The sequence below is a fragment of the Tyto alba genome, unplaced genomic scaffold, assembly GCF_018691265.1.
Source record: "Tyto alba isolate M040663 unplaced genomic scaffold, T.alba_DEE_v4.0 Super-Scaffold_14, whole genome shotgun sequence".
NCBI classification, from domain to species: Eukaryota; Metazoa; Chordata; class Aves; order Strigiformes; family Tytonidae; genus Tyto; species Tyto alba.
The window spans coordinates 24,677,477-24,689,924 of NW_024881276.1; the positions used below are offsets into that span (position 1 = coordinate 24,677,477).

At 40.0% G+C, this 12,448-nt stretch overlaps 1 protein-coding gene across 2 annotated transcripts in view; it reads left to right on the top strand.

Annotated features, from left to right (window-relative positions):
- LOC104358728 (heat shock transcription factor 2 binding protein) overlaps window positions 1–9,797 on the top strand; it is a 34,342-nt gene extending 24,545 nt beyond the window's left edge. For both annotated transcript variants that reach the window (XM_042788761.1, XM_042788762.1), the window contains exons 7-8: window positions 365–468; window positions 9,116–9,797. In XM_042788761.1, coding sequence (XP_042644695.1) covers window positions 365–468; window positions 9,116–9,324 — 313 coding nt within the window. In that variant the 3' untranslated portion in view covers window positions 9,325–9,797. The remainder of the gene's footprint in view (window positions 1–364; window positions 469–9,115) is intronic.
- Window positions 9,798–12,448: the final 2,651 nt, after the last annotated feature.

Below are 12,448 nucleotides of genomic sequence, written 5' to 3' on the forward strand. Positions count from 1 at the left end.
TGCCCAGTGAGGCTTGTCACCACAAAAGCTCTATCGCATAGGCTGTGTGTAAAGCCACGCCATGGTCTTGCACATCTCGTGTACTGAATTTCATGGAGTTTGATGAGACCATGTCGTGGTTTGGGCAGACCACCTTAGTCTTGCATGGCATATTTTTCCATCTGTTTGAAATATGTGATTTAACAGTAGAAAAAAGGTTTTGTGCGACACTGCTTATATACAATTTGAGACTTGTTTCTTTTATCAAAATATAAATTATTAGAATGGGCTTCTGCATCAGTATATGCTTGGCATAAATAGCAAAAGATGCCAAAGCATGCAAAGAAATCAAAGGTCATCATATCTTTTTTTCTTTTGATTCTAGGCTAATGCTAATGTCACTTTACAATGTGAGTATCAACTTGAAAGGCTTGAAGTACATCAGTGAAAGTCCAGGTTTTATTCCTTTGCTTTGGTGGCTATTGAATGGTAAGTTGCTCTAAGAACCTTGTAAATTGTGACTTCAGGGATTGTAGACTGACAATAGGTGTTGCAAATAACAAAACAGAAATTTATATCTGTAACCTGATTATGTATAGCTTTTGTCAGTTTAAAAGTAAACAAAAAGGGCAGGTGACTAAAGGGAGAAAATACACATTTCCCACAACATTTTTGTCACTGTAATATTTCATTAATATAAAATTTGTGGATGGTAGAATTAAAAATAGGGAATGGAGAAATTTGATGAGGTGGATTAAAAAAAGCCACTTGCATTTTCACATACCAACTTTAAAATAAACCCTGAGGAGAAACCATGCATCAGATCACTACCTTTTAACAAAAGAAAATGTGACTGTGGTATGACACATTCTGGGGAAAGAAGCCGACCTCTGTAACTATACTCACCCATGACAAAAGTGACCCTTTCTACAGCTGAAGACAGGCCTTGTGCTCTAATAGGATTTGGGCTTGCAGGGCTTGAGTACTATTCCCAGCTTTGCCTTTGGCCAGTGTAGGACTTCAAGGACGTGAAGGACTTCTGTTGCCACTGTCAGGTACATGAGTGACATTAAGGCTCTGCTCTTTCGGAGCCTTCAAATCCCTGCGTAGGAGCCAGCAGATTGACGCTGCCAGCGTGCGTTGGACTTGGCTGGCAGCTGTGTGCACAGCTTGTAAGGGACAGTGAGGACAGCAGCAAGGACAGAGCCATGGTACTGTCCTGCCTATGAACTGCTCCTAGAGTTGCTCAGTCTTGGCTTTCTCAAGTTTTTGTGGCTTCTCTGTGAGAAGATTTCTGGTGTGCCGTTTATAGGACTGGGAAGGCTAGTCACCTGAGCACTCTGTGGTGCTATGCAAAACCCTGTTGTACTAACAGCAGCTGAAGTGAGAGAGGTCCCATCTGCTTTTTCAAGGAATTAATTTCATATTGAAGTTTTGGAAAAGCTTTGATTTGGGCTAGCAAACCGGAAGCTACTTGTATTGCTTACAGTTCCTTCAGCTGTTTTACAGAAAATGTAGGTACTCATGCTTTTCACCAAATAAATTACTGCTTTGCGATGCCGTAGGCTCGCTCTTCTGAGATCTCAGAAAATTATGTAATTCTTGTAAGACTGTTGAAGAACACCTGTTTTATAATTTTTTTAATATAGTTTGAGAAAAAAAATACATTCTCGGAGAACTTGGAATGCATGGTCCTTTGTTCTGCTGTGCTTAGAAATTTAACATGTTAGTCCAGATTTTCCTTTCACTTTATGTTTGGCTAGTATATATACAAGTTGTTGTTCTAGCAAAAAAACCCAAACCCAAAAAAACCTGTCTGAGTTCCCAAATGTGCCCCTGTAAATGTTGTGACAGAACAAAGCAGCTAATTGTTTGATGCTATCTATTGTTTGAAGAAGGCTCCTAGGTCGCATAAGAGGATGAAATGTGGCACAGTTATAATTCATTTGCAGCTGCTAAAGGAAATAAGAAATGGAAAGGCTGCTCTGCATTTTGAAAGTGTTAATTGTGGACGGCTGGGTTGTAGAAGGAAGGACGGGCATGGCTGATTCCTTCACTTTTTGATAATGAAGTTCTCCAGTTACAGCAAAGGAAGAAGATTCTCAGATAAATGACATCTGCTTGTTCAGACTTCTGACTTTGGAGGAAGTCTGCTTACTGTTAAGGGGGCTGGCTGACTAGTTTGTACATCAGATGAGAGAGAGGTCAGATCCAAGACCCAGTCTTGTTCCCATCATTTTGTATGAGGTCGCTGTAGTTTTCTCTACATTTAATCTATTTCTAAATGTTTCAACTTGTAAAACTCAGTAGCTTCCTCCCACTTCTGCTCTTCTCCTGTTTCCGTGGCCAGCATCTTCAGCTTCTGCTAGCCATGATTCAGCTTATAAACACCTGGAGCTGCTACAGCATAAGGTCTTACAGTTTTTTCCATGCAAGAGAGTAGAGCACTACACTCTGCTGGCAGGGTATCCTGCATATGCTGCCTTCCTCCAGGAAGCTTTTTCAAAGAGTGTTTTGATTAAGGCTTATGAGATGATTCAGCTTTCCACAGTTCTGTAAGCTTTTATCAGCATTCCCACTAAGAGAGGCCCCAGAAATCATCCTCTGACTGTTTTGGGTTTTTTTTTTTTTTGATACATTTTCAGAGAATCATCCTGTTTGCTTTTCCATCGTCAATCTACAAGCGTCTGTGACCTCAGCCTACACATCAAGGCCATTTTTTCTCCCACTGACTTGTATGCAGCTGATAAATCCCTTAAATTCCTTCTCTGAATTCTCAGTCTTTGCCCAATCGTCTTGTCCCCTGAAGAATATCCTTCCTGTTAAGTGAGGAGAGCAAATCGTTAACTTGATTTTCTTTATTCCTTTTTGTTGTATCTGAACCAAAGAGGGATTTGATTCAGGTTGTCTAGCAGGCTTTTTGATGAGACAGAAATATGCCTTGACATTGAATACACGGATGGTAACAGGAAGTAGGAAAAATCTAATAAAAATTTCTAGTAGAGTGAGAATGTTAACAGCAAACTGGATTCATCTGTCCTACGGCCTTTAGAAAATTTGGACGAGCAAGTATGACTTCATACTCACTAACAAGAATTCTTAATAGCTCTTTCTGCTGGAGGCTATACTGATAATAGCAGAAAAACAAACTCTTTGGCACACTTTTTGAAGGTAATGCAGATCTCTGTAGTGTTAGCATTTTATGAGGTGGGCTATTTTTTTCTTCTTTTTTTCCTGCCTTTTTAAGCACTAAGAGATGGGCACCCTTTAATAAACAACACTGATCACTGAAGATGATACTCTGATAGCTTATGTAGCTATTGTATTCTTGCATGGGTATCAGCTATGCCTACCTATACCTTCCCAGCCTGGTGCCAGCATAAAACATGTGAATGATGAGTCAGATTTCTGGCTGTGGAGCAGCTTGTGGGATCAGTAGAGTTCTCTTCTTGTGGAGCACCATTTGTTTGCAGAGCAGCTGTTCCCATCTTGGAGAAAATAGACAGCTTTAGTTTTCTCCATCAGCTGCTGTCCCTTTGTTGATGTCTTGGCTAAGGGTTTTGCATAGCTTTCAGATTTAAAGCCCTGTCCTCAGCAATAGAAAAAGAAGTTATATAATTTTGGGTAGATAGCCACCTGAGATGCGTCAGTATTTTTTCTGGTGCGTTACATCTATAGATGCAATAAGACTTTCATTCTGCAATTTCTAGAGAGGTAGATTGGGACTTTTCTCTACCAGGGATCTTTCAAAGAATAAGAAGGCTTAAAAAGCAAGCTCAAGTATTAATAATAAAGACTAGATTTATGTTTTTAATTTTTGATCATACAGAACATCTGTCAGCAAATAGATGCTGAGGAAAATGGGTCTATGCTCTTTTCTGGGTTTTTTTGGTGTTTTGTTGTTTTTTGGGTTTGTGGGTTTTTGTGTTTTTTTGTTTTTTTGTTTTTTTTTTTTTTCAGCTATCCTGTATCTTTATTTTGGTTTTCCCCACTTTTTCTTTGAATGCTGTTAAAAAAATTGTTCTCCTTCAACACATGAGACAGTGTGGAATTCAGAGAGACTGTGTCAGTGACATTCTCATCTATAGCCAGGAAATTGCTCCAGGTACTTAATTAAACAAAAGGCAACAAGAGAAGTATGACTAATTTTAGATCTTGTCCTTCAGTTTCCTCCACCACAGTTCCACATGGAAATCTAACTTTGTTTATCCAAATTCTTTGCAAATGACAGTCTCTATTATAAATGCCTGTATGAAGCACATTCTCATTTTGCTAATGCTGCCTGCAACCTTCAATATTTGCTTTTCATGACTAACCCGGAAGGTTTTTAATGCCTTGCTTTTCAGTTTGAATTGGTTATGGCTGTGAGAGTTTTGAAAATTCAGGTTATTTGCATGGCAGCATGTTATTTAAGACATCTGGACAAACAGAACCCTCCTATTTATAAGCTGATGTCTGTATTGAAAAGAAATTTTGGTTCATAAATCAAAACCTCAGTTAGCAGACTTTGAAGTGCACAACAGTTTCATACTCTTCAGACTATGAAACTAGTCTTGAAAAGAGGCTTGCCCTTTTTGCCCTGTAAGACCACATCCCTTTTCTCAAATGCAGGGATGTCATCTCTGACTCAGAAAGTCCCTGAACCACAGCTGAGAGGCTGAAAGAGTGATCAGGGGAAGTCTCACTGAATGCTTGCCCTTTTCCATATTCTTCTCTAAGCAGCTGCTGCAAATAATACTTGCCCAGACAGATCTCTGGCCGGGCGCGGTGTGTCTGTCCTTGCCCTCTGAGCAGGAGTTTCTTGACTAATTCCTAGCCCTGGACTCATGCAAAGTGACCTTCTCCTGAGGAGCACAGTGTTTCTCCTTTTGTGAATATACATGAGAAACCTTAACTCAGGCAAGCGCATCTGTCACTGTAAACCGTTGGTTTGTTCTTACATCGTTACTCTTGTTCAGTAGCTCCTGTGGGAATCCTCAGAAGCCCAGGCTGGGATTGATGGGAGCTGGACGACGGATCCAGCATCTCACCCACAGATCTGCCAGCTGCAGAGCGGCGTCTGTGCAAGGTCCTTTTCACTCGCAGCCCCTAAGTAGCAGTCAGGCAAATTGGGACTGAATTGCCGCTTGGATCCGGACCCTGGAAGTCTTTCTCAGGGATTCCCCTGATAAAAGTGTGACAACCGTGTGTCTGTAGGAGAGTAGGGAGTTCTGATTAGCTCAACTCCATGTCTGACAATGAGAGCACCCACCTAGCCAGGGAGGAGACTGAAGCAAACCCAGCTGTTGTACAGGAGCTGGGGCAAGTATGTTGCAGAGGCAAAGTGCATTTGCATCTGCAAGAATTGCAGCAGCAAAGCTCAGTCTTTTTTCTGCCATGGTGTTTTCCCTGCTCCTTCCCCACATAGCAGCTTTATTGCAACACTTCTTGTCTCCTCAGACCTATCAGCTTTACGAAAATGTCTGGAAAACTGTCTGCTGCTTCAGATACTGGCTCAGCTTCTCCAGCGTTGGCAGTGCAAAGAGATGGGGCAAGCCGTGGCCCAGGCTCTCTCTGTTAGACATGCTGTGAACGTCAGCACTCTGACAAGTTCATCAAAAGGCAAGGGGGAGTGGCAGGTGGCCCCTTCATGCTGGAATCAGACAGTAATTGAATTGAATGACATTTACAGCAGTGGTGAGAAGCTTTTGAAATACGGCTCTTGTACATAGACATAGCTGTAAACAGCTTGCTGGTAATAAATCTTGCATTCAGGTGGCCAGGGAATGGTATGGGTAAATTGAGTTCACACAACTTGGAGCCAGTTGTAGATAAGCTGTTTAGCATTGATGTAATGCAATTACTTAAACCCTGCTATAGGGAACAGTTCATCTGAGAGCACGGTGCTAGTGACAGATGTGACTAAAATCTGTCCACGTTATCAGTTGCTTTTGTCAGTAACTGAAAGCCAGTGACATCAAATGGTAGTGCTGGCAGCTAGCAGAACGTCAGCAAACTCCAGCAGTTTCAACACCTTGTTAAAATTACATCAGCATTTTATGATGGTGGTAGGCTTATGCTATGCTTGTGATCCCTGGCTGAGGCAAGCAGCTTGATTTCTTGCCCTGTTCCCCAGAAGTCATGATTGTAGTTTTGAAATTTTAGTTGAAGAGATGTATGTGCTAGTTGTTGGGAGGATATGATGAAGTGATTTGGTTATAGCTAAAGGATTCTTTTGATCTTGTACAAACAAAATGTTACTCGGCTAGTGTAGAAATTACTATATCTGGAAGCTATTGAAATAAATATCATGCTGAATAATGAAGATTCCTTACATTTCTTCTGAGTATCCTTTAGAGAGGGTTTTTATAAAAAATCCCTAATGATATTGGAGACGCAAGAGAAAGACCTCTAGGGTATTTTTTTTTAAATCCTCTTAGAAAACATGATTATCCGTAATAACTAGTATTCTTAAAACCACATGTAATCCTAGGGGAGTATATTTTAAGGCATATGTATTTATTTAACTTGAAGCATCTCAAAATACATGCAAAACAATGGCAATCAGAGGTTAAATGTGTATTAAGTCATCTTCTGGTGCAGGATCATTTCCTTCCTTTGCTGTATGCCCAAGTGCCTAATCTGTTCTTCATTTGAGTGACTCAAGCCATTGAGCTTCCCTGGCTGCTGCTGGAGATTCTTCCTAGAACCTCCTTGCTCTTACTGGAAAATGTTCTTGCTTGTCAAGCTGGAAATAATTTCCTGATCTCCTACAGATCCTAATTTTGTTAGGTCCCCTGCTAACGCTTCTTTCCTGATCAATTCTTTACTTTCTACAGCCTTTAAACACTTGCAGATAATAGTAACACAGATGCCTGTAACATTATTAATAAAAAAGCACTTTTCATCCAGGGATTTAAGACATTTTATGTATATGAAGCTTCCCAGCAGTACTGCAAGCCATTAGAAGTATTAATAGCTTTATGTCATGGAGGAAGATTGTAACGAGCTACATCGATTTCACTCCCAAAAGCTTATTTCTTACCTATTTGGGCTATGGTTTGTTGCTGCTATTTCCGGTGAATAAATGTAGAATAATACTAAGTACAGAGAAAGGGGGCAGGTGATCTGTTCAGAGTTGGAACATTGTATCTGGCAAAAAAAAAAAAAAAAAAAAAAGTAATTTAAAAAAAATCCCTGTGGCAGTCATGAAGACAAAAATGAAAGGAATGAGTGGATGAATTCAAGGCTTTTAGTCGTATTTTTATTAGGTCAGAATAAATCAAAACCAAACCTTGCACCCAACTTTTTTCAAAAGGATTCACTGAAGTGTTGCTGCCCAAGAAACTGGACATAAGTCTTGCTGTCTGTGAGTCTGAGTCGCAGCATTTTTCCATGAGCTATGACTGCTCATCACTCTGAAAATTGCACCTGCAGGTGCTGCTGGAGATGATGATGGAGAGACTCCTTTGAGCCTTCAGCCCAGGTGACAGCAATAGGAGTGGCTGTGCCGTGGGTATGGCCACTTCCATGGGGTGTGCAGCACTAATCATTTTTTTAACATGCTGATTTGAATGTCTAAAGTTGTCCAGTCAGCCCAATAGCTAAGGTTCTCATTGCACATAAAATGCATGTTATTGTTTGGGTTTGGACAATTCCTGTGCCCTTGGATTATACTCCACTCTGCTAGTTTTCCAGAAGAAAGTAGAATTCCTTTCTTAAGAGCTTTACACTTTAAAAAGGGAAGGAGGTATGGTACAAAAGACGTACATATCTCATTTATGATGGAAAATGGAGGAAGAGAGAGGGAGTGCCTGGCTTGTGGGTGTAGACCAGATGTCACAATCTTTAATATTGTACTTCAGCCATGTGCTAGTGGGAATTCCTTAGAAATTCCCATCTCATCAGTCTGTTTCATGCTTAAAGCCATCGTCTTCTTCGCTGTCCATCACATTCTGTTTTCTCCCCTGGATGCTTTCAATATTTCCCTTTATGCTTTAATGAATAATTCTCCTTAGTCCTTTTTCGGGTCACCAGTGTTAGGTATTAAATAAGCCAGTAAAGGAGAGAACTTGCCTCAGCCCACCAAATGTTTCCTTCAAACTCAGTACAGTGTGGTTTATCACTGCACTGCATTTATGCTCCTTCAGTGAGATTTCGGTCTCTGTGGTGATTTTGTGTGCAAAGTGATCTGAATTAATTTTTCCTTAACATTTCTGCACAATGCTTTATCAGAAGATTGCTGAAGACTAGGTATGCTAATGACAAACACATAAAAAATGCACAGCACGTGGAAAAAGTAGTTGCTTCAGCCATAAAAATATATTAGACGTTTTCATTTGGAATATGCAGAATAGAGAAGTGCAAAAATGGGGCTTTCTACCAGATGCTTTTGATAAAGCTATAAACAACTAAATGCAAATGGACTGTTTTAAATATTTAAAATACAGTGCTTCTAATGTTTCAGTAATTAAAAATGCATCCTGTGTTCTTAACAGTAGAGTTATATATTTTCCTAGCTTAAGTCAGTCACAGGTCTTTGCTGCATTTCTCTGATGCATTCCTAAGCAGCAGTGCTTAGCTTCAGTACCCATTTCTATTTTGTGTAGACTGACTTAAACACTTGGAAGGTTGATGCTTGGTTACCGGAAAGTTTTATAAAGATGAATATTATATTGAGCTTTGAAGAAATCTGAAGGCTTGTATAAAAAGAAATTTTAAGCAATCCTGGTGATTTACTGCAAATCTGATTAGTTGGTCTGTTTGTTTTTTAAGTCTGAATAGTCATGAGATACAGCTTGTTCTGCTCTTAAGTAGGATTGCATCCAACAGTACATCTTGGCTACTGATTGGATAAGTTCAAGTTGATAAATTCCCTGAATTATAGCATTTTCAACATTTGAAAAACAAGAGAAAGGTTCCTGGTTACCACTCCCTTCCAAACACTGCTGAGCACAAGCTGCTGAGGAGGGCAAAGGTGTTGTTTTCAGGTTCCTTCTAGAGCCAGCCAGCACCAAATGGCAGCTGTGAATTATGAAACTTCAGTTACTCCCTGTCTGCCTGGTGGCTCATGAAGAATGGCGCCGTAGAGCTTTAATGCTGCTTTTTCAGACTCACTTCTAACAAGCGCTGGATTTTTTCCTCCCCCCACTTCTAGACCCAGATACAGAAGTTTGTCTTCATGCTCTGCGGCTCCTCCAGTCTGTGATTCTGGAGCCAGAAGTTTTAGCCAAGTCAGCCTCTGAGATGCGTGATACTTTGCCGTTTCAGCGTATCATTGCACTGTCAAAGAGCCGCAATGCAGATCTGCAAGCACTTGCTAAAGAACTACTTGACGATCTTAAAATACTTGAGTATGAAGCATAGAAGAGCACTATGACACCAACTGCTTACGTCTTTCCCGTATTTTTATGCTTCAAGTGTTGGAGATGGGCTTGAGTGAAAAAACCTCTGCCTAAGTTCTTCTGACAAAATCCTTTTCAGAAATTAGGTAATCCAACTGAAATAATACTTGGGGAAATGTGTTGGGTTTTATCTGCCCAAATATAATCTTAGATGATCTGTTAGAGATGGGGCAGACTTAATTTCTTTGAGTAGGATTTTGTTGAAAATGGGTTTCCAAAATGATCCAGGTTGTGTTGTCTGTTTGCCATATATGGGGAGTAAAGCAGTCATTTCATTCACTGATAATATATAGTTTATTGCAGCGCTAAATATTCCTTTTGGTCCATCCTTAAGAATTACTGTACTGTGAGGAAGACTCTGTTGCTTTTCATAACTCTTCTGTGTCAGAATGCATCCCAAGTTCCAGTCTTATTGTTGTTATTTCTCAGATCTCTTTTTCTATTCTAATAAAAGAAAACTTAAATTCTGTAGCATGTAATGGATTCTGCTTTCAAAATTCACATTCACTTGAACTGCAAGTCAACCTGGTCTGTGGCTGTCAGACATACTAGAAACTGAGCCACTGCTTTTTCAAAAGCCCTGAAAAAAGGAAATTAATTACTGTTGTCTGTAGTACCTAGTTGTGTGCTGAAGAGGCTAAAATGAACTGCTTCTCTCTTGTGAGCAGCATTGCATTCCTTTACAACTGTGGTGTTTGTTAGTGCTTCTATGTACAGCTCACTTACCTCAGTTACAAAGCATGCAAATGTTTGTATTTACAATTTACACATTTTTCTAGAAAAAAATAGTGTCTGTTTCTGTGATGACAGAAACAGCCAGTTAGGTGATGCTACTCGAGGGAATACCAAATAAGAAATGCAATGCTGTAGTAGCAATTTTTTCCATACTAAAGTTATGGTACCTCAGCTGTGAACCCAACGTGTTAACAAAATACAATGTGGACTTCTGATTGAAATGCATAGAAAACTTGATTCATAGGATTTAAATATTGTGATTGAAAGACAGTTTTAGAGAAAGACCATTGTAGAATGTAAAAGTTAAGGTATAGGTCATCTCCCATTAGGCTGTTTGCAGAATGATGAATGTTCAGAGTTAGAGATGTAATAAATCAGCTTAAAATTACTTTAAATAATTGGCTCAGATGCTATAAACTGCCTAAAATGAAGATTAAGATACAGATGTCAGATACATGAAAGGGTTGCGTGGGGTTCTGTTGTGTCTGATTCAACACTACATTGAACTTACCAAGTGCAGATTTTTGGGAGGCTTTAAATCTTTAAAGCATGCTTCATTTGGATTTGTTTTCCTATCTTGCTATCCTAGTTAAACCTCCAAGAGTTTATTCCTAAAGGGATCAAAATGATAATCAGTAATGTCCTAGAATATCAACTTGTGAAAGTGTTCAATTTTAAGAAACATTAAAAGGCATTCGCTTTCCTTTTAATGGGTATCTGCTCATGAAGGTCTTTCATCAAACTTTTGGAAGCCAATAAACAACAGAAAAAGAAAAAAGTAGTTCTGTGAGCTGAACAGCCTGTGAAGCCTCATGTCCTGTGGATTTGAGATACTTCTTGAAAATTTCCAGTCCTTCCCAGCCCAGCCCTTCCCCCTGCAACCAAGCCCACCCAAGGGGCAGCAGGGAGTGCAGGAGCTGAGGGTGACACGGGTGCCCGTGGCCAGGTTAGTAAGCTGTGGCGATGGGCTGGTTAGGAACCGCCAAGCAGAGCGTACGCCATTCCACCAGCTTTGCCCTTGTGAACGTTTTCATTTAGGCCTTTTGTGCTGTTACCCTAGCTGGTCACAGAGCTTGAGGGAGCTTAATTATCTTTGAAAAGTCTCTGTCAGGTTTGCTGGGAGCTGACTGACAGATTCAAATGTTACAAGAGGGATTGGCAATGCAATTGCACCTCATTTCCATATGTAATCAAGAAACCAAACACTCAGGGCTGTTCATTTTAATTGTGTGTCCACTGGCATGGTCCGCACTTAAAAGCTGTGCTAAAATAGGTGATTTGAGACACTACAGTTTTTCCCCAGCAAGCTGCTCAGATCTGGTGATAAGTCTTGAATGTCTTCTAGATGACTTTATTTTCAGGTGTAGTTCACCAGGACTGTTTCTTCAGAATCAAGCCATCAGTTATCCACTGTCCTTGAGAAAGTTTTTTCTGTACTAAGTGTTTCATTATGCAAGATTGATAAATAAGAAAAAGTCACCCCATCTGTGAAACACAATGTATCTTCAAAAATACTGGAGAGCAAAAGTATCAGAAGCTTCAGAGAGAAGTCTGACAAACAAGCCTGGAGGAAAGTTTGTGTTTTCCCTAAATTACCTTTGACTAGGTGTTTTCAATTAATGCTATAGTTTTATTTTGTTATTTGGGTTTACAGAAAAGAAAAAGGCAACATTTGCAGGAAACTTGTTAGCATGGGGAAGCAAATTCATAATACTTTCAGGTTTGGAAAAAAAAAAGTCACTGGAATCAAATTGTGCTGAAAGAAGGCAAGGGGGTATAAGCCAGGGAAAAGCCTGACCCCTTAACATTTCAGAGTGTAAGAAATTTCGTTTCTCATACTTAAATATTTTAGTAAAATAAGTTGCACATTGCTAGTTGCAGATTGTATTATGAGCTGTTAAATCTTTTTACTGCTTTTCAAGTTCCTTTATTCCCCAAGCGTGCATTTAATAGAGCCAGGGACCACCCCCCTCCTCCTGCTCCTCTGCAAGCTGTGCTGCAATTTGTTGAACCTTTTTGCTGTGGGAGTGAAGCCTGCAGCTTTTCCATACAGGCATCTGTTAAACCCCCTGCATACTGCTGGACGTGTCATGGTGGGATTCTCCCAGACCTGGGCATCTATCATAAACTAATGATCTGGACTGTCCAATCAGCAGTATCAATGCCTTTTTTACTGTTTCTTTCTCCATACTAAAATTGGTGGGTGTCTCATGCCATTGGCTATAGAGGAAGCTCCAGTGACTTGCTAAGACAAGGTGCCCACTGTTTAGTTTAGATAGATAAAATTAGGTGAGATGGATCCTACCATTTGGTGTCTATTTTGCAATAATAGATACACAGCAAGTTTTCAG